The following is a 22,169-nucleotide window of genomic DNA, read 5'->3' as shown; positions in this document are numbered from 1 at the left end:
ATGGAATCCCACCCCTGCTGGCCTGCCCACTTCTGGAAGGAGATATTTCTTCCAGCTCCTCTCTCTCCACGTCATCCGTTTCCCCTTGTTCATGGAGCTCTCCTGTGAGCACAGAAATGTGCTGTGATCTCTCCCTTTGTAAAAAGACTCGTTTGCGGCCCCCACAGCCAGTGCCCGTACCCATGTCTCTGTTCCTCTCTGTGTTCACTGCATCTTCTCTTCTGTGCTCACCTGCGTCCAGTGTGAGCAGGCTGCGAGCCCACCATTCCCCCAGCACTAAGGGCCTCGTCCAGTGCAGGGGTCCGTCCTTAGGCTTCATCTTCTTACCTTTTCAGCAGGGGTTGACACTGGCGACCACTCCCTTCTGGAAATCGAGTCCTCCCTTGGATCCCTGATCCTCCTGTTCTCCTACCTTGCTGGCTGCTGGTCCTCCCGAGCCTGGGGATGTTGGAGGGCCTGGGGCTCAGTCCTTCTAGCCCCTCACCTTCTCATCAGCACCCGTGCTCCAGGTGATCTCCCCCAGTCACCAGGATTTAAAATCTGCCCCACACTGACCCCTGTCCTGCTCCTGTCCTCAGACTAATCCTCTCCCCTGGAGGCCAGACATGTTGGTTTAACTCCACATACAACATCTTCACCTGGGGGCGCCTGGGTGGCTCAGTTGGTTGAGCGACTGCCTTCGGCTCAGGTCATGATCCCAGGGTCCTGGGATCAAGCCCCGCATTGGGCTCCCTGGTCGGCCAGAAGCCTGCTTCTCCCTCTCCCACTCCGCCTGCTTGTGTTCCCTCTCACGCTCTCTCTCTCTCTCTCTCTCTCTCTCTCTGTCAATTAAATAAATAAATAAAATCTTAAAAAAAAAAAAAAATCTTCACCTGGATGCCTATAGGTATCTTAAACTCGAACAGCCAAAAATGAATCGATTTCCACCTCCACCTGCTTTTCCTGTGGTCTGCCCTGTCTTTATAAATGGTACTCCTGTCCTTCCAGTTGCCCAGGCCAGATACCTCGGAGGCATCCATGACTTCCGTATCTTTCACACCCCAGTTTGCTGGGAAGTCTGTTGGCTCTGTCTTCAGCGTGTCCAGAATTTGACAGCTTCTCACCAGCTCTGCGGCATCTACCCTGTTCCGTGCCACCTTCCTCTTACGTCTGGATTATTGCAGTGACCTCCTAATTGGGCCTCCTGCTTCCCTGCTTGCTTCTGTGCAGTCTGTTCTCTGTCTACCCACCAAAGAGGCTTTTTAAACACACAATCAGATGATTTATTTAACTCTTCTGCTCCAGACCTCCAGTGGGCTCCTATCTGACTGTGGCGGGTTGCGGTCTCAGTGACAGGGCTTTCCCACCCCTCTGACTGTCTCATCTGTGCCCACTCCACCCCAGACACACTGGCCTCTTTGCTAATCCTTGGACTCACCAGGAATGTGCTGCCTCAGGGCCTTTGTTCTTGCTGCTGCCCAGCACCTGGATCACTTTACTGCCCCGATGTCCTCATGATTCCCTCTTCACTTTCTCCAAAGGGCATTTCATTAGAGGCCTTTTCATGACTGCCCTTCTCCCTTTCCTGGGACTTAGTCATGAGCTACTATGTGTTCGTATTTTAGGGCAAGGACTTTGTGCAGCCCTGAATCCCAGGGACTAAAATAGCACCTCACTAAGGCCAGTGCTTGGCAAGTGGGGTCTATTATCCCCTTTTTACAGGTAAAGAGACTAAATCATGAGAGGTTCAGCATCCTGCCTAAGATCCCTGAGCTCTGAGGGGTGAGATTTGCGTGCAGGTTGTGACCCTGGAACAGGAGTTCTCGGCGCCCCCAGGAATACGGTCCAGTGGGGTGGACAGATGAGCAAGTGAAAATGGACAGTGCACCGTGGTTAGCACAGTGATAAGCATGGGCACATGGGAGCACGCTGAGGGGGGTGCCTGCCCAGGCCTGGGAGGGGCAAGGTTGGGGGAGGACCCATAGGGCTTCCTGGAGGAGGCAGTGTCCCAACTGCGTCCTCATTTGTCCAAGCATGTGAACTAACCCCCAGGCTTCCAGTGGCATCTGTGCCAGCGAAATCCAGGAAACATTCAGTCTGTTGAAATAGTTTCACTTTCTCTGAACGTGATGTTCGAGGACAAAGAAATGGTAGAATGCAGTGCTGGAACTTCAAACGCCACAGGGCGTGGTGCCTGGGGGCCCTTTGCTGGGACGTCAGTGGCAAGCCCCGAGGACAGCTGAGCAGCAGAGCTCAGTGCTGTCCCGTTTGGTGGTGGCTCAGTAAACAGGAGTGCACAGACCCTGTTACATGTTCAAGGTGCTGGGCAGCCCGATGATGCAGGACCTGCTCAGGTTCAAGTCTTACTAGATGGTCATTGAGAGGAGGACACAGAGTGAAAAATATTCTCGGAGAGACCTGGAGTGTCCCAAAGAATGCCTCTGTGCCTCCAGGGGCTTTGCCAAGTGCAGTCCCGGGAGCCCACTTGGCATCAGGCCTCTGATAAATACCCTCCGCCCCCGGTTCCCAGCGAGCAGTGAGGTGAACAGCAGACTTTTTGTTCCTCTTTCGTTTTTAGGCAGAGCCCAATGTCCAGCACAAAGCCCTGCTTCCCTCCTCCCACCCCCAACTTAAGGATATCACATTTTGGGGTGCGTCATTTTCTCTTTGGGGCGGTTTGACAAGATGAGCCGATAGGGTGCCCAGGCTGCCTGGAGTTACGTAACCCATTGTGCCTCTGGAGCAGCTCGCAATCTTAGGATTTGCCCCAACAAGCAAACCGAGAAAGCTGCTGAGGAAGGCACAGGAGGGTAGCTGTGCCGAGGTCCTGCCTGCGCTGGGGTTCTCATGGAGAATCCCCTTTCTCACTGAACTGCCTTTGGAGTTGATTTCTGTACATGGCATTGGTACTTCAGTTCGGGCAGCCCGTCGGGGCCCAGCCTCTGCCAGGACTCGGCCAAGGCAGGCTCATTCGGACAGACTCCTGTGGTAAGTTGTCTGCTGTTTGTTTTCTCTGCGGTGTGGCCGGAAAGGAGAGGAGACCACAGGAGAAGTACTGTCTCTCCTGCCCTGTTCTGCTTGGTGGGTCGTCCTTGGGCACGTGGTGGGGAAATTGCAGTATCGCATCATCGAAGGGCAGAGCCAAGGGTCCTCAGAGGCTGCTGCCGCCTCGTCCCCTCATCCCCGAGGCTCAGGGGAAGCAGTGACACGCGGCCGATAGGGGCAGCTCTGAGTTGAGACCAGGCCTCCTGGGCTCCCACCACCTTCCCCCTTGTGGTTCTTTGCAGCAGCTAAACAGGGAGGGTCTCCAAGCCCTGCTCTGGCCTCTCCAGCTCTTCAATTTTTCCTAATTCTGTGTCTTCATCCTGGTTTTTCAGAACCTCATCTGGCATCTGGGTCAGTGAGGACTTTTTTGAAAGGCGAAGAACAGAGTTAGCGTCTCCCTTCCTCCTCCTCTCTTTTCTGCCTTTCTTTTTTTTTTTTTTCTTTGCTAAGTATGCTTGGCCCCGTCCGTACCTCTGATCCACACCCCAGTGATGGAGAGCTTGCGAATCAGCTCTGCTCTGGCTTGTCTCCCCTGCTGTGGGGCCGATCAGAGTCCGATGATGGATGAGTGTCTGGTATCTGCCCTGTCTACATGCTGTTACCAAGAGCTGTCTGGGCTCAAACCCAGTAAAACGAGAGGCGAGCCCCTCTCGGCCTGTTCGAATTGGTTCAGTTTTCAGGACATTTAAGAGTTTGGAGGAGAGATGATGGGGTACTGTGAGTGTGTGAGTGTGGGGGGGGGCTACGTAAAGCTCCTTCAGGCATGTTCCATGATTCTGACTGCATCAGAATAGCTCCTCAAGGCCAGCGTTTTGCTGGGGTCCAGCATGAGAACTAGTTCTTGCCCCGAGCACTGGAGGCGGGCGGAGGTGTAGCTGACCAGCGGCGGCCCCACGAGAATTGCTCCCACTCTGCAGATCCACTGTTTAGGATTTGTTCCTTTTCCATCACTAACCTAAGCCATCAAACTAGATGGTTTATCCTTTGAAAACATGCTCAGAGAAAATATTATGGGTGTCTTCAATGAATTCGGTTTAACATCTTGCTTATGGGTTCGTGTCTGGTGTAAAATTCCTCATGTGTTTTTCGTTGAAAAGTTATAACCTAAATGGTACTTGGCTGAATGAAACAGAAAAGAATGGACCGTGAACTATCCCTTCTTTCACGGGGTGAGAAGATGTGAATTAGAATCCAGGGAATTACACATGTTTTCTAAACTCATAACTTGGAAGTGTTCTTTTCTTCTTCTCAGTGGAATCTGCTCTGTTTAGCAGTTGGTTTTTGCACATGGAATGCAGGGGGAAGGCCTTGTACACTGATTTCCAGAGCTAATCTTTAATCTTCAGCAAAACACGCAGACATTCACATCTGTCTTTTAAGTACGCTATAAGTGATTGTGGAGACCAGCTGCTGATCCTCCTTCTGCATCAGTCCCTCATTGTGAGGTGAGTGGGGAGAATGTTTGTCACACAGGGTCTTTGACATACATTGTAAAATTTAGGTAAAACGCATTAGTAAGATTCTTAGCATGCAGTTGGGAAGCTGTAGTTCCAGGTGCTTGATATATATATTTTTATGTTCCTAATTGGTTTTCGTTTTGAATTTGAAACAAGTTTTGAAAGTATCCAGTGTATTCCTGTTAGTCTTTACCCATTTTAAACCATTTCAGGAAGCTGGCAAATAGTAAATTATGTTAAACAAAATTAAAGAGGGATCTTACTATTTTTTTTTAAAGATTTTATTTATTTGAGGCTCCTGGGTGGCTCAGTTGTTAAGCATCTGCCTTCGGCTCAGGTCATGATCCCAGGGTCCTGGGGTCGAGGCCCACATCGGGCTCTTTGCTCCACGGGAAGCCTGCTTCTCCCTCTCCAACTCCCCCTGCTTGTGTTCCCTCTCTTACTGTATCTCTCTCTGTCAAATAAATAAATAAAATCTTTAAAAAAAAAAAAAAAAGATTTTATTTATTTGAGAGAGAGAGAGTGAGAGAGCGCACAAGCAGAGGGAAGGGGCAGAGGCAGAGGGAGAAGCAGGCTTCCCATTGAGCAGGGAGCCTGATGTGGGGCTCGATCCCAGGATCCTGAGATCATGACCTGAGCCGAAGGCAGATGCTTAACCAACTGAGCCACCCAGGCGCCCCAAGAGTGATCTTATTTTAAAGTATTAATCAGGCGTGCTTTGCAGGGGCTTCAGAACATCGATCCCAGCAGCAAATAGCATTCCTCATGGTGTTCCTTCAGAAGCTCCATTTTCATAATGAATTTATATTAATTTGATTTGCAGGTATCAGAGTGAGGTCGCTTCAAGCATGATTTTGTCACGGTGCCCTCTTTTCGATGTGACCAGACCAGGGTTCAGAGGCATTTGTTGGCTGAGTGGCCAGGTGTGGGCCTCTGGCCTCAGCACCCTGTTTGCCCCCTTGGCCAGGGTCTGCTGTAGGGGCTTTCCAGGGACTCCCGGTGAGAGAGGGTGCACGGCTGCCAGGAGCAGGCCTTGCAGCTGGGTTCAGATGTTCCCCTGCCTGTGCAGTTCAGCGGTGACTCTGGGACTTGTGGCCCAGAGAGACCTGTCTGTGTCCCCACCCCCCCACCCCCCTCCCACCGTGTGAACATTGACGGATTTGAGCCCTTCCAGCTGAAATCATCATGAACTGGAACTTTATAGCTGTAATTAGACCTGGAACAAATCAGATTTCATAAATCATGTATTAGTCAGGGCTCTCCGGAGAGACAGAACCAACAGGATATACATATATAAAGAGGTTTATTATGAAGAATTGACTCACGGGATTATGGAGGCTGACAAGTCCCAAGGTCTGCAGTCAGCAAGCTGGAGGCCCAGGGGACCCAGTGGTGTAGCTCCAGGCCAAAGACCAGCAGCTTGCAAGCTGGGAAGGGCCAATGTTTCAGTTTGAGTCCAAAGGCAGGAAAAAGTTGATGTCAGCTCCAAGGCAGTCAGGCTGGACTTTGTTCTATTCAGGCCTTCACCAGATTGGATGAGGCCCACCCACATTAAGGAGGGCAGTCTACTTTACTCGGTCTGCTGATCTAAATGTTGATCTCTTCCAAAGATACCCTCACAGAAACACCCCGAATAATGTTTGGCCAACTCTCTGGGCACCCCACGGCTCAGTCGGGTTGACAGCCATCACACATGCTAACACAGGCTGAGCTTACAGGTGGTTGCTCCGTGCCTGGCAGGCTTCCGAGCACCGCGGGGGAAACTCATTTCGTCCTCAGCACAACCCTGCTGGGGTCAGGGCTGGGGCAGGTATTGTTATCACCCACACCTTTAAGGAGGCGTAGAGTGGAGTGGCTTGTCCTCTCATGTAAAACAGGGGTCCTTGGAGTTTAGACCCAGCAGTGGCATTCGCTGAGCCTATTTCAATGAACTTCCTCCATTGTGAAATTTTTTTTTTTTAGAGACAGAGAGGGCTAGAGCAAGTGAGCAGGGGGAGGGGCAGAGGGAGAGGGAAAGAGAATCTTTTTTTTTTTTTTTTTTAAGATTTTCTTTATTTGAGAGAGAGCGAGAGAGAGCGTGTGCACACAAAGGGAGAAGGAGAAGCCGACTCCCCGCTGAGCAGGGAGCCCGATGCGGGACTCCATCCCAGGACCCTGGGACCATGACCTGAGCCGAAGGCAGACGCTTAACTGACCGAGCCACCCCAGCACCCTGAAATTTGTTTTTAATGATTTCATTTAACTAGGGTTTTAAATTATAAAAATAATACATTCAAGTGGTAAAGCTTGGATTGTACCAAAGCACAACAGTGTAGAATAACACTCTATCATCTATGTAGTTTAACGGTGTTTTTTTTTTAAATTATTCCAAGAAGTTTTTTTCTAGATTCTTTTTCAGAAAAACACAAATGGGACCATACCCTATACCCTGATCTGTATTTTTAAAAAGCTGACACTACCGCTTATGATTGTTTCATTACAGTACATATAATATTGCCTTAATCTTTTAAAATAGCTACAGAGTCTCCTGTTGTTTCTCATCCTTATCATTTTTTTTTAATCCAGCAATTCTCAGGTGTACCGTTCCTTTTTATAACATATTTTTAAATTCGTCCTTTATTATGGATAGATCACTCATCCTTCTAAAGACCATTTTTAAAGAGCCAGCGTCATGCCCCACTGTAGCGTAGATGAGAAGCTAAAGCAAGCTGCTGTAACCTGGATTTCATCTGCGACGGCATGCACATGGCCTCGTCAGGGTGCGTGACAGTCAGTCAGGTCCTGCCTCTGCGGGTGGAATCACCCGCAAGGTGGCAACTGCAAAGGCAACTGACTGTGTGCTGGGCACGTAAGGTCCAAGCAAGAGCCGCTGTTTGGGGCAGACCCCTCTTGGTGGAGCCTTTACGTTATCTCCAGGGTTTGCGTTTTAACAGTACGCCTAGGAACATTCTTGCATGTGTATCTTCTGGGTCACTTATCCTGTGTGTCTGTAAGGTAACAGGGAATGTGCATTTAGGATTGGGTCTACATCACAGCACTGCCTGCACCCATTAGTGCCTAGTGCGAGTGTGAGGGAGTGGCCGTTTCTTGCCAACTCTGGGCATCATCAACTCTTTTCATCTCAGTTAATCAGGTAGTCATGAAAAAAGGTACTTCATTTTATTTTGTATCTTTTTCATTATGAAGAGTCTGCACCCCTTTTCTGTTGCATTTTATTTTCTGCAAACAGCCTGTTGTGTGTGTGTGTGTGTGTGTGTGTATGTGTGTGTTTTGTCTTTGCTCATGTTTCTAATGGGTTGTTGACCTTTAAGAGGTATAATTGAGTTTCTGTTGTGTGTACAGAGGATAGGGCGGTGTGCCAGGTTGAGATTCTTTTATGTTTCAGAAGAGGAAAAATGTCTTAAAAATAGTCACATGAATTACTATTTAACTACTATTACTATTTATTTGATACTCATAGAAGAAGCAGAGGGTGATAAAAGATTGTATAAAGGGGATTTCTGAAGTGGCATTTCCAAGAAGGTTTCTATGGGAAAGCAGTATTTAAGCAGAAGTCTGAAGGGTACGTAGGAGTTTGCAGGGTGGGGATGGGAGAAGAGCATTCTAAGCAGCAAAGACAGTGTGAGCAAAGGCCCTGTGGTGGGAAGATTATTGATAGTAATAGCTAACATTGATAGAGCACTTACTATGTATTAGGTGTTGTCCTAAATGCCTTTTATCTCTGCCTGCATTTAATTCTCCTGTATCACTTACGCAGCATACTTCCCCAAACCTTGGCCGTTTAGAACAGCAAACATTTATAGTCTCACATATTTCTGTGGGTTGAGAAGTTAGGAGTAGCTTAGCTGGGTGGTTTTAATTCAGGGTCCCTCGTGATGTCGACGAAGGCTGCAGGGGATATCGACGTTCCCAGATATTTGAGCAACTATGTGATGGAAGACGCTTGTGAGAATTTCTGGAGTGGGGACTTTAGTTTTGATGGATGTTGCCAGAGAGGTTGTATTTTCTATTGTTCAGATAAAGTGGGGGTGTCTGGGCCCACACCCCTGCACCCCCCTACACCCCGGGTATTAGCAAACACCTCGCGCTTTGCCAACTGAGGTGTGAAAACAAGAGCACAGATGGTCTCGATTTATATTCCTCTCAGTACATAGAGGGAGTTTTTATTTTTATTTTCTGTATCTGAGGAGAAATGCTTCTTAACAGTTTCTGTTTTTAGCCCGTGGAGTAGTTACTTCCATAATTCCGTATGAGAGAATAGTAATTTACGCTTTCCTTTCTCTCTTTGCCAACGGAGGAGAAGGTCTCCTTGTACCTGCCTCACTGGCTTGCCGTGAGGATTCACCGAGTTACTACACGCAGAGTGCTGAGCATGCTGTGGGCACATAGTAAGCGTTCAGTGAGTCAGTTTCTGTGTTGTTACAGTTGCCTGCTGTCTATTTATCATCTGTGCTTTGTCTGTCTGTCTCGCTATCATCGTCTGTTCATCTGTGTGTATTCGGCCTGGAGGAAAGCCCTGGGCTGCCTGAGGCTGGGGCGGTAGGTGGAGGGTCAGGGGGAAGGACAGCGGTTGCAGAGTTGTTTCACCTGTTGCCCTTCTGCTCTCCCTTGGTTTGCTGCCCCTTCCCCCTCTGCTGTTTGTCTCTCTGTCTCTGAGCCTATCCCAGGGCCCCTCCGCCCTTTACTGGGCCCCAGACTCACTCTGTCCTTTCTGACATCAGCGCACTCCCATCTCTCTCCCAGAAATGTGCTCATCTTTTACCCACTCGTGGCTCTTCTCTCACTTCTTACTTCCTTTGCCCGGCGGGGTTTGTTCTTCCTTTTTTGTTATTTTACTGCTCTCCTTGTTCAGGGGCCGGCTCTGCGGGGAGTGGCAAGCTGGGCTGGATTTGGCTCCCATCACTGGAAGGCCTTGCCAGGCGGCCTCATGGCGGGGCAGGTCTCCGAGGCTTCTGGAGTGTTGGGGAGGCAGAATTTGTTTCTCTCCCTGTCTGATGGGAATGATGGACTTACTGGAGGGAGCAAGTGACATATTTCTGTGAAATACTTAGAAAACTCTGATGCTCTATAAGGAGCCTAGTAGCACCTTCTACAGTGATGGAAATGTCCTCCATTAAATGTCTTCATAGACTTTTAGCATATGATCTCTGTTTTTTTGTTTTTTTTTTTAAAGCTTTAGTTGGTTATAGAAGTGACTGGCATCTCTGCATCATTTGTAAAAAATTATTTCAAAGATACTTCCCATTACATTATAAAATTTCTTGATGAACTCAGGGCACCTGGGGTGGCTCAGTTGGTTAAGCATCTGTCTTCGGCTCAGGTCATGATCCCCGGGTCCTGGGATGGAGCCCCACATCGGGCTCCCTGCTCAGCGGGGAGTCTGCTTCTCCCTCCCCCTCTGCCCCTCCCCCTGCTCGTGCACGCGTTCTCTGTCTCTCAAATAAATAAATAAAAAAAATCTTTAAAAGATTTTCATGATGAACTCTTGGGGTTCTTGCTAGAACTGTTTTCTTTCCTGTTTATGTGTGCTTTTTATTAGACAATGAGGGTTTTTTTTTGGTGTGTGTGCCGGGGAAAGTCTCTTTTTGCTTTGGTTTCTAGGAAGCTCAGTTGCCTTAGGTTTTCACTGAGTAGCTATTCTGGTAAAACTGTCCTTGCCTACTCTTCCCTCCTTCCATTTAATAAGATATATAGGGTGCTCTCCTTTTATGCTTATTCTAACATAGTTCTGTTGAAACCTTAGTGGACATACATGGGGTTTGAGAGGAAATAAGGGTTGACCCACTATCCTTTCTCAAGGTGCCATGAACTTGCTCCTGTGGGAAGTCCACCCACCCCCATATTTCAGCCCAAACAGACTCTGCCAGTATTCCCAAGGGAGAAGCAGTGTGGCTTCCGGGGTTCTCGGCCTAAAGCATATTGGCTTTGGGGCAGAGACATCCGGGTGTGTTTTACGGCTACAGCGTTTACAGTGGGACCTGGGGCAAGTCAGCTAGTCTCCGAACCTGTTTCTGCATCTCTAAAATGGGATGACAATGAGAACCTCAGGGTCGTTGGTACTCAGCGTGGTGATTCCTGTTAGGTACTTGGTACAGCGGTACAGGGAAGGTGTTCAGTAAGGACTGGTGACTCTTCTTACTTATAGGCTCTACTTAATTCCCATTTTTGTGAAGGCTGCCTCCACCCAGCCCAGTTTACCAGGAAATCTGCTACAGTCCTTGCCCATCGTCCTCAACTGGTGGTTCACTGCCGGCACGGCTTGATTTTGAATTCCAGAAGTGAGAAGCCAGGTTTTGGATCACCCGCTGGGGTGTGTCCTGTGCCTTATACAAACAGGGATCACTGTGTGTTTGTGATTCGAGTCTTTAAATTTCGCAGGTGTCTGTCCTGGGAAACAGACTGAACACATGCATGTGGACACGCGGTCAGTCCGAGGCTCTGGGAAGGCCTGGAGGGCCCTGGCTTTTTAAACTGCAGTCATATCAGGACCTGCCTCAGAGCCAGGGGCCAGTGGGCATCCCGTTGCCAGAGGGCTAGCTCAGAGGACTTCTATTTTCAGTTTTCCCTTCCTCGTTTCTTTTTACTTCTCCCCCTCTTTCCTCTCTTGTCTTCGTCTCCCCTCCTCTGCCCTCCCTCCCTACTCCCTTTCCCCTTCTCCTTCCCCTGCTCTCCCCCCCATAAGAGAAGCTATTTATTTTTTCTTTTTAAAAAACATTTAATTTTAGAGAGAGAGTGTGAGCGCATGCTAGCATGTGGGGGGAGGGGCAGAGAGAGAATCTCAAGCAGATTCCCTATTGAGGGTGGAGCCCGATGCATGGCGGCTTGATCTCGCTATCCTGAAATCAGGACCTGAGCCGAAATCAAGAGTCGGATGCTTAATGGACAGAGCCACCCAGGTTTTCTGAAGCCTGAAGTTCAGATGCCCCCTCCCAGCCACGACCTCTTTTTTTCTTTTTCTAAAAATTTTACAACAGGGGTGGATCTAGCTGGGCAGACTCTAGAAGCTGTGCCACATTCGGCCAGAACTACTTAGGTAAAGACAGCAGGTTAGAGGCCCTGCTGGGTTAATGTTCTTTAGTGCTTTTCTGACACACGGAGGAGGTGAAGGTGGCCTGTTGTAAACTAGTTCCTTTCTTGTGTCTGGGTAATAGGAGCCCTCTTCTGTTCTTGGACACATCTGGGATAATGAAGGGGCTACATAAGGCTGATTTGGGATATGCTGGGGTTTGGCCAGAAGAGGAAGATTAGTAAAGGTGTTTCCCAGCCATGCCGCTGAGCATGCAGGTGATCGAACAGACTAGAGAAGGGACTGGTCCTTAACACTGTGCGTGCAGTCAGTGTGCGGTAGGTCTAGGGAATTCTCAGATGGAGCTAAACGGGAAGGGAGGGCTGAGCATTTGCATGTGAGCTCTGGACGTCCAGGAGGGGACCTGACCACTGGGGGAGAGAAGGAGGGAAGGAGAGCCTGCAGAGACTGGCCACTCACCCTCTGGGCGACAGGAAGCTGCTGGAAGGTGGTTTTACCCTGAGTTACTGCTGTGCAGAGAGGCTGTTTCAGACCTTACCCAGCCCATCTCATCCCCCAGCCCTGCCACCCCAGCACTGTGTCAGAATAGGTGCTGGGGTGCTGGGTGTGGTGGCCCCTCTGAGCATGGGAGTCCCCAGCCTTCTGGAGCTTTCCACCAGCCCCACAGTGCTTTGTGATTTCCCCTAGTGCTTCCGGGAGCCCAGGGGCAGGGCAGGGTGAGGCAGACGCTTGTTGTCCTGCAGAATTGGGTGAAAGTACTGTGGAATGAGGAGGGTAGTTGAAGCAAAGGGCTGTGGGATTCAAGCTGGAGGGAAGGGCACCATCGAGGCAAAGTGCAGGGATCACGGGGCGGTGGTCTGGATGTGGCATAGTGGGAATAAGTGAGGGGGAGCTGTGAGGAGAGGGGGCTGGAGGGGCTGGTCCATGGTCGGGAGGGGGCATCTGAATTTCAGGTTTCAGAGGTGGCCCAGGTGCGGCTGGCAGACATAGAGCGTGCGGTCCAGGGAGGGACTAGGAAGTGGACAAGTGAGCGTGAGCAAGGGGTGGCGTGAGTCTCAAGTGAGCAAAGGTAAGGGCAGGTGGAAGAAAATGAACCATCTGTGGCTGGAGGAGCCAGAGAATGCGGACGCTAACTCCAGACCCCGTGTGAACCAGCTCAGAGCAAGACTCAAATCTTCTTCCAGGGGGTTTTCAGCCCTCCTGGATTTTGATCTGTATGCTGGAACATGTGTGTGGGCCAAACTGAACCTTCCTAGTGGGAGAGAACCTTCCTTCTTCTTAATGGTTGGAAAGACGATGATGATAAGGCTAAGCCTAGGGGCATGGTGACCCTGACATTCCTTCTCTTACAGGAATTCTGTTCTCATTTTCTTTCTTTTTTTTTTTTTTTTTAAAGATTTTATTTATTTATTTGACAGAGAGAGACACAGCGAGAGAGGGAACACAAGCGGGGGGAGCGGGAGAGGGAGAAGCAGGCCTCCCGCCGAGCAGGGAGCCCGATGCGGGGCTCGGTCCCAGGACCCTGGGATCATGACCCGAGCCAAAGGCAGACGCTTAACGACTGAGCCACCCAGGCGCCCCTCTGTTCTCATTTTCAAACCAACGTGCTAAGTTTCAGCTTGTCTGATAAATATAATTGTACTTCTTTTTCTGTATCAAGAAAAACCTTGACAACAGTCCATTCAGATGATCATAACTGCAGGTGTGAACTCCATTGCTTAGTGTTATTTCAGCTCGATTTCTCCCTACTTATGGGGGGGTTTGTGGTGAGTAGAAATGGGAAGAGACACGTCTGATTTGAGAAAGGGTGTGGGAGTCCTCTGGTGCCCAGTCTCCTTTTGCCTGGGACCAGGAGGCCGGGAGTGGCCCGCCCAGGTGTGCACGCAGCACCACCTAGTGGGCCAGGGAAGCACCAGCAACGGGAGAGGCAGCCTTAACCCAGAGACCAGATATGTGCGGTGCCCTGGGGTCCGCAACTTCTGAAAGGGATTGAAGGAAAGAGGAGGTTAATTGTCCAAAGAATCTGACAGGGAAGACAGACAGCTTAGTTGGGTAGAACAAAACAAATCTCCCTCCGTTCCTCCATGCCTTCCTCTGTCTTGTCCTTCCACCTTTTAGTTGATCCCCATCTGCTGTTTGCTGGAGTTCATTCCAGAAATTGTTTTTTTTTTGCAAGGGGGAGGGTATTATGAGAGCCAAGCGTGACCATGTCTTTCCTGCTTAGGCTGCTGGTTAGGAGGTCCTGATGGTGGTGTGATTTTAGTGCCGTGCAGGCAACTTTATTCTTCTAGCTGTCAGTCATCAGACATCATGTCATTTTAAACTGAGTGTATATATTAGTCAGGTTTTGCTGGGTAATAAATCACTCCCAAATCCATAGTGGCTGCTGCAACACTTATTCCTAGATCGTGGTCGTAGGTGACCTGAGGATTGCCTGGGCTTCAATTTGGGTCTGCTCCACTTAGTTCTCATTTGAGGATTTGAGCTCAGGGGGCCCTGGCTGTCTAGGGCTGGACCCTTCCGGTGGAACACAGGGCCGAGCAGACAGACTCAACCAACACATTCTCACATTCCAGACTGGCCGAGGCAAGTTCTGTGGCCCCGCTCAGTCACAGAACTGCGAAGTGGTATTTTGCTCACAGTGCACCAAAACCAAAGCCAAGGTAGATAGTGAAGGAAGAATTGTGAATAAGATGAAGAGCTGGATTTGAGAAGATCCTCAGATGACTGAGGCCCCTTGGTGGCCTTCAGGAAGCCTCAGGGAGTCCATGATCTCTCCTATGGCCTAGAATAGGGGTTGGCAGACCTTTCTCCTAAAGGCCAGAGAGTAAATATTTCAGGCTTGTGGGTCACATGACCTGTGTTGTGACGACTGGCCTCTGCTGTCATAGCTGAAAGCAGCTGTAGACCATACCAAAGGAATGAGTGTATGGCTGGGTTTCAGTAAAGTCCTTATTTATGAAAACAGGCTGTGGCTGGATTTGACCGTGGATCATAGTTGGTGGACTTCTGGTGTAGATGTTCAAGCCCTGATTTCTCTCCGGGTGTCAACCTAACAGTACGAGAAGGAATACCCCTTGTTAGTTGGGAGGCTGCTGGTGAGTCCAGTAGTACTCCACCCACCGTTCAGCATGGTGAAGCCGTAAATGGCTGTTCCACGTCATTGAATTTTCTAGGCAGCCAAAGCTTCTTGTTTCTAAGTGTGAAACCTCGTTTTGCTTAATCTATTCTCCATAGAAATGTCTGGGAGGGGTATGAGAAGATCCTTGGTCTTTCCAAGGATGATGGGGAAGGTGATTTAACCTTCCTGGTGGATTAAGATTTATCTTTCAGGAACATCGTTTTTGTGAAGGACTTTGAGGTGTGCCTAAGTAAGGGTAGTAGGTGTGCTCGGCGACCCTACTTCCCCATCTCTTGTGGTTACCCTTTCGTGTGTGTGTGACCGCTCCATTGAGATATAATTTACCCACTTAAAGTGTATAATTTGATGGCTTTTAGTTTGTTCACAGGGTTGTGCAGTTATTACCACAAATCAATTTTAGAACATTTTCTTCACTCCCAAAAGAAACTCCAGACCCTTTAGCTGTCACCCCCAATCCACTCCCATCTATCCCCCCCCTCAGTGTGACTGAATTTTTAATGAGCTTTCGGAGAGTCACCTCTTGGAATCTGCTACCCTGGTTTCTTGGCCCTAACAGGCTCAGTCCTGGCCTTGGAGAGCAGAGCGAGGAATAATCATCATCATCATCATCTTCTTCTTCTTCTTTTTTTTTTTTTAAAGATTTTATTTATCAGAGAGAGAGAGAGAGAGAGTGAGCACAAGCAGGGGTCGCTACAGGCAGAGGGAGAAGCAGGCTCTCTGCTGAGCAGGGAGCCTGATGCGGGACTCGATCCCAGGACCCTGGGATCATGACCTGAGCCAAAGGCCGACGCTTAACGACTGAGCCACCCGGGCATTGCCTGAGCCAAGAATCCTCTTGAATGGTCATCGTACTATGCAGGTGTACACCCAATACTTTCATTGCCCCTGAGAACCTGTGCATCAGAACTACATCAGCTGAGGACATACCTTTAACATTTGTCCTTTATCATACCTTTCTATTTCTTCATTTATATTCTGCTTTGGAGGAGTCACCAAAGTAATTGTCTACTTTTTGAATTTACATTTGTGTTAGTTTGAGACCTGGTTTAAGGAACGTGGAATCATTTCACGCTCAGGTTTTATTGGTTTTATCTAGTTTGCTTAAATGCTTATTGTCGGGCTATAGTAATGGTTTTGGGGATGAGTTCATAGTCTTTTAATAACCAGATGATCTCACCTCATGTTTTGAGAAAGTAACCATTGTTCGCTTATAAACAGAATTTCCTGCCTAGGAAATCATTTAGATGAACAATAAAGCAGTGGACCACATCCAATGGTCGAGGCACAGTAGGCATTATGATTTTATAAAATTGTGTTCTATTAATAAAATAAACTTTTCCTGATTTGACATCTGACTGTTGATTTCCGAGTTTAACCTTCGACATTAATTGTTTTCATTCCATAGTAAAAGGTAACTTTGGGGAGGAGAGGACAAGTGGGAGGATATGGGCCTTGAACTCGGGCAGCTGCTCAGCTCAGGCTGCCCTGAAAGCTTTAGAGAGGCTAACTATAAATATTGGGTATAGATGTTTTTGGAAAACAGAAAGCAAGTGTAAGTGTAAAAGGTTAATAATTTTAAAACAGGAGACTGGATCTGAACCCACAAATTAAAGCAACAGGAATCAAGGGAGGGGGAGGGAGATTGGTGAGGTGAAATGTAATAGGCTCTCCTATCTTTGCTATGGAGAATCAGGAAAATAGAGATTTACCTCCTGGTGACTTAAAGGTAACTGCCCACATCAGTAAGGATTAGGTTTGGCTTCACAGAGCAGTGGCTTCACCTGGTAGGATTTATTTAGTGATGGTTAACACTCCATAAATGTCTGCCTTATTATTACTGTTGTTTGTTATCATTGTAAAAAGTACAGCTGGATCCCTCCATCACTCTCACACCCAATAAAATCCAGATGGCTCAAAGATAGACTGTCAAGAATGAAGCTATAAAAGTGGTAGAAGTAAATATTGCTGGATATTTTAATAATCTTGAGATGGGCAAGGCCATGCTGAAGCGGGACACAGAGGCTAGAACTGTAAAGAAAATGGGGGATCATTTTGACTATTTAAAAATGAAGCCTGAGACAGGGATTCTTGCTGTAACACGATATATCTGTTCCTGAAAAGCTCGCATGTTCTGCAAAATTGCAGGCCAGAAATAACAGGAGTTAAGCGACTTTGTAAGCAGAACATGAAACAGTACAAAGCACAAACAGGACGCTGGGAGATAAGGCAAGGCTGCAGAAACCAGGCAGTGAGACATGCAGGCGGTGGGGGCTCTGAGCCCTGCATCTTCCATGAATGTGGGCATAGAAGGAAGTGCAGTCACTGCAGACTGAGAGCCATGCAAGGCTGAGCTACACCTCCTTGGAGATGGAGCCCTACGGGTAGCGCTTATTTTAAACTTATTTAAAATAGGGCTGAAAGGGCTCCTGCCTGTGTAGTATAAGAGTACTTCCCTACTTACCACCGGCATAGGAGCTCCTGCCAGAAAGTCCTGTTGCAGCCCACAAGGCCGTGTGGGGGAAACCAGGAAACACGAGTAGGGTTGCAAGACCAGAGACAAGCCAGTGGGGGGTGACGGGAATAGTTGTACTGTATTTGAGAGAGGATTAATACAAAGCTCCTCTGTGTATATCAATATTAGAGAAGAGATAAGCAGGAAAAAATACGTATGAGCATCGTGTAAAAGAAAATGGCCAATATGTCCGTGAAAAGATGTTGGGTATTATTAAGGAATAAATGCAAACAGCCAAACAGGCACATGAAAAGGTGCTCAGCATCAGCAGTCATCAGGGAAATGCAAACCAAAACCAAAATCTCACAGCTATTAGAATGGCTCGTATGGAAAAGACAAGAGACAACAGGTATTGGCGAGGATGTGGAGAAAAGGGGACCCTCGTGCACTGTTGTCGGGAATGTAAATTGGTGCAGCCACTGTGGAATATTTATTTCAGTGTTAATTGCAAAAACGTGAGATGTTTGTGAATGGGGAATCACATAACTGAATTGTGTATGCCGAAAGTGGAACACTATGCAGCCCTTAAAAAGGAGGTGGACAGATGTCCGTGACATATTGATGACATCACCAGTGAATTTTCCCAGGCATATGGAGGGGAGAGAAATAAAATCACAGGAAGTAGAAAAGAAATTTTCAGAGTGGTTTTGGAATTAATGACTGTCTCCAGGGCTTTTGGATGTTTTCCTTCCTTCCTTCTCCTTTTAAATCTGTGGCAAGCTCACCTGCGCAGTTCTCATCCATCAGCAAGTGCTGTTACCTCTACCTTCAGCGTGTTTCCTGAATCCAGCCACTTCTCCCACCTACGTCATTCTAGCCTGAGCCACCATCGGTTCTTGCCTGGAGTGTAGCAGTAGCATCCTGGCTTATCCCCAACTGGTAGCCCCTTCAATCTGTCCATACAGCAGCCAGAGAGGCCTGTTTCATTCCTGAGTCAGAACATGGCACTCTTGTGGAGCGGCTGCCCACTGTGCCCACAGTGGGTTCAGACCTCCTGCCATGGCCTAGAGGTTCTAGGTGCTGTGGCCTCACTCCCCTCACCTGCATTGCTCTCCCTACCCCAGCTCCAGCCACACAGGATGCGTCTGGCCTTTCTTTATATTGACTCTTCCCTGTGCTTGGAACACTGTAACCCTAGATCTTCATTCTGGTTTCTGCCCCAGTGACCCTTCCCCAGAAATGAACAAATAATTGATATTCGTGGCTTTATAATATTCCATTAAGTTGGTATGATTTACTTAAATACTGACCTTTTGCTAGACGTGAAGGTTGTATTTGGCAATGCAGTGAACATCTTTTCGTTTTTAAAATTAATTTTTAAATTCAAATATAATGAACTCACAGGGTTCTATTAGTTTCAGGTGTACAGTATAATGAGTCAACAGTTCTATACATTTCTCGGTGCTCACCAAGATAAATGTACTCTTAATCCCCTTTATCTCTTTGACCCATCCCGCACCCCCCTGTGGCAACCACCAGTTTATTCTCTGAATTTAAGAGTCTGGGTTTTTTGTTTTTTTTTTTGCAATGAACATCTTTTTAAAAGTGTATTGAGGGGGCGCCTGGGTGGCTCAGTTGGTTAAGCGACTGCCTTCGGCTCAGGTCATGATCCCAGGGTCCTGGGATCGAGTCCCACATCGGGCTCCCAGCTCAGCGGGGAGCCTGCTTCTCCCCCTGACCCTGTCCTCTCTCATGCTGTTTCTCTCTCACTCACTCTCTAATAAATAAATAAATAAAATCTTTAAAAAAAAAAAAAAAGTGTATTGAGGATGTGACTGTTAACATATAGGAATGTGCAGAAATAATTTACAGGTACTTATGACCCCCGTTTGTGTTTGATAAGCTTTCATTTTAATTTCGGATCTCCTAAGTAGTCGGCCCAAGTTATGGTGATCATTGTTCAAGCAAGGACAATTTTTAACAGCTTTGTTGAGGTGTAATTTACGTAACCATACAGTTGTAAGTACGCAGTTGAGAGAGATTTTGCAGTGGACTTAGAGCTGTACCAGCTGCCAGAATACCTGTACCATCTCCCATCCCCATCTGCAGTGTAGAAGGGTCCCAGTTTCTTCACATCCTCTCCAACTCATGCGACTGTCTGTCTTTTTTGTTTTAACCATTCTAGCAAGTGTGCCGTGGTATCGCCGTGTGGTCTTTCAACAGGGACGCTTTTATTATTAAGGTTTTTAAACTGTGTTAAAATCTGTATAACATTTCTCACTTAACCATTTTGACAGTGTGTAATTCACTGGTATTTGGTGCATTCAGATGTCTGTTAACACCATCTATTTCCAGAACATTTCATCACCCCCAAAGGGAACTTCCCACCCAGAGCGCTCACTCCCGTTTCTCCCTCCTCTTAGCCTCTGGCAACTGCCAATCTGCTGTCTGTCTCTATGGCTTTAAGTATTCTGGGTATTTCCCAGAAGGGGAACCATATCACATGTGGTCTTTTGTGAGTGGCTTCTTTCACTTAACGTGATGTTTTCGGTGTTCATTCACATCATAGCAGGTATCCTTTTTATGGCAGAGTGACATTCCGTTGTATGCATATACCACATTTTCTTCATCACTTCACCCGCTGGTCGACATTGGGTTGTTTCCACCTTTTGGCTACTGGGAAGAGTATTGCTGTAGACGTTTGTGTATAAAATTTTGTTTGAATACCCACTTTCGGTTCTTCAGGGTATAAGCCAGGCATGGAATTGCAGGGTCATGTGATGATTCTGTGTTTAACTTATCGAGGACCTGCCACACTGTTTTCTAGAAGGGATACCTTTGGGTATGACAGAGAGTGATAGTAATGCTTACATGGGAACAGCAGGCATGAACTGGGGCTGTCTTGGGCACACCGAGACCAATGGGCATCCTTGCTCAGCCTAGCCCCTCCACCTCCTCTCTTCCCTTCCCTCCTGGTGCTTGCCACCATCCAGACGGTTCCCTCGCATGTTCTTCAACTTCTATTCCATGTGTATCTTTTCTTGTCCCCGAGGTTCTGAGGTCCCCAGGTTCCCCGTCGGAGAAAAGGAAATCCCTAATGCAGTGACCATCTTTTATTTCTTAAAAAAAAAAAAAAAAAAAAAAATAGTGGTAAAATATACATAACATAAAACTTACCATTTTAGCTATTTTTAAGTATACAGTTCCGTAGCATGAAGTACCTTCAGTGCTGAGCTAGTACCACCTTCATCCATCTCCAGAACTTTGTCATTTACTCCAACTGAAACTCCGTACCCTTTAAACACTAACCCCCTGTACCCCTCCCTCCAGCCTCGGGCCACCACCGTTCGACTTTCTGTCTCCATGCATTTGCTACTCTAGGTATCTCGTAAAACAGGAAGCATGCAGTGTTTGCCCTTTTCTGACTGGCTTATTTCATTTCGTCTAATGGCTTCAAGGTTTGTCCGTGGTGTAGCATGTGCCAGAATTTCCTTCCTACTTAGGGCTGAAAGATATCCCACTGTATGTATAGACCACGTTTTGATATCCATTCATTCGTCCGTGACCACTTAGGTTGCTTCTACCTTTTAGCTGTTGTGAATAATGCTGCTATGAATGTGGGTGTACAAATATCTGTTCAAGTCCCTGTAGTTGCTTCTGGATATATACCCAGATTTGGAATTTTTTTTTTTTTGAGATTATTTATTTATTTATTTTAGAGAGAAAGAGAGAGAGAGAGAACGGGCAGAGGGAGAGGGAGAAGCAGACTCCCCACTGCACAGGGAGCCCGATGTGGGGCTCAGTCCCGAGACCCCGAGATCATGACCTGAGTCTAGGGCAGACGCTTAACCGACTGAGCCACCCAGGCGCCCCCCAGATTTGGAATTGTTGGATCATAAGGTCGTTCTGTGTTTAACTCTTTTGAGGAAACTGGTTATGCATGTTTTTATCAGATGCACTGTAAACATGCTTATATATTTGGCACTTTAGATTTTTTGGACTCCTTTCTTAGATTTGATCCTATATGTGAGAGTACTGGCTTGAGGGTCATGACACATTTTTGGTTCTCCAAACATGCTGTCAAACTGTGTACTCCCGGTGTTGTTCCAATTTATACCAGCTCCATCTGTCTAAACGCTAATTCAGCTGTGAGCACTTTCATTGCAGTCATCACACCGACCCTGGCTAATTTCGTGTAAAATTATTTTCCCCCTGGTAATTTAACAATTATAAAATACACACTTTTAAGAGAAATTATCAAGGAAATTAGGAAACCGAAGTATTTTTTTTCTATTCATTGCCCACTAAAACAAAGTCTGAGGGGTAGTAACACTCCTGATTTTTTTGTGCAGGTTTAACTGTGGGGAATTTATACACAGTACTTTTTTCCTTTTAAAAATAAATTTCTGTACAATTCAAGTTGCATGTCTCAGTGTTAGAATCAATCCAGCCTGTAATGTAGTATCCTCTGCTTTTGTCCATTTCTATCCAAAGTCCACTGGGGGCACTCTTTCTGAAAAGCTGGGTTTGGTTTTGCCATTTGGGGAGCCCCCATAGCAGGATCCGCCTCCTTTGCTTTGCCCTCCTCTTCTTGCCCTCTCTTCTTGCACAACACACTGGTGTGTCCGGGTGGACGGTGCCACGGTCAGTTGCACAAGATTGCGCTTAAGCGTCAGGTCGGCGATCCTGCTTGTGAACGTGGCCGTCGGGCGGATCGGCTGTCACTGCCGCCGTGCTCCTGGCGGGGGTAGGTGTCCTGCAGGCTGGTGGTCGTGTGTGATTATGTGACAGCTCGGGGCCTGACGCCCGAGTGGAATCCTCCCCATGTCATTGTTTATCCTTTTTCTTAGAGTCGCTCCTGTGGCAGTTAGGATCACAGCCATTGCTGAGAACTCCCCAGTGTAGGTTTTTTCTTTCTGTAGTTAGCCTTTTCTTTCCATTTCGGGGTGGGTTTCTCTGCGTGGTCCTGCCCCTCCCCGAGATTACTTGCGCTGCCCCCAGCAAGGGAGCCGGCCCTCAGTGGGGTGGGGCAGAAGAGGAGGGGAGGGAAGACTTGGGCCTGTCCCC

The 22,169-nt window shown here is 47.7% G+C and overlaps 1 protein-coding gene across 6 annotated transcripts in view; it reads left to right on the top strand.

The window, feature by feature from the left end:
- TRAK1 (trafficking kinesin protein 1) overlaps positions 1-22,169 on the top strand; it is a 114,005-nt gene that overhangs the window by 1,105 nt on the left and 90,731 nt on the right. Inside the window, exon 1 of one of the 6 annotated variants that reach the window (XM_036080307.2) lies at positions 2,583-2,967. The exons of 1 other annotated variant lie outside the window; for it this stretch is intronic. In XM_036080307.2, the coding sequence (XP_035936200.2) occupies positions 2,877-2,967 (91 nt within the window). In that variant the 5' untranslated portion in view covers positions 2,583-2,876. Of the gene's footprint in view, positions 1-2,582; positions 2,968-21,735; positions 21,850-22,169 lie in introns of those variants that run through there. 4 more of the 6 variants (XM_036080308.2, XM_036080310.2, XM_036080325.2 and 1 more) reach the window with 4 other exon arrangements.

This window comes from Halichoerus grypus, chromosome 1 (assembly GCF_964656455.1).
Source record: "Halichoerus grypus chromosome 1, mHalGry1.hap1.1, whole genome shotgun sequence".
Classification (NCBI taxonomy): Eukaryota; Metazoa; Chordata; class Mammalia; order Carnivora; family Phocidae; genus Halichoerus; species Halichoerus grypus.
This window is presented reverse-complemented; position numbering and strand designations above follow the sequence as displayed.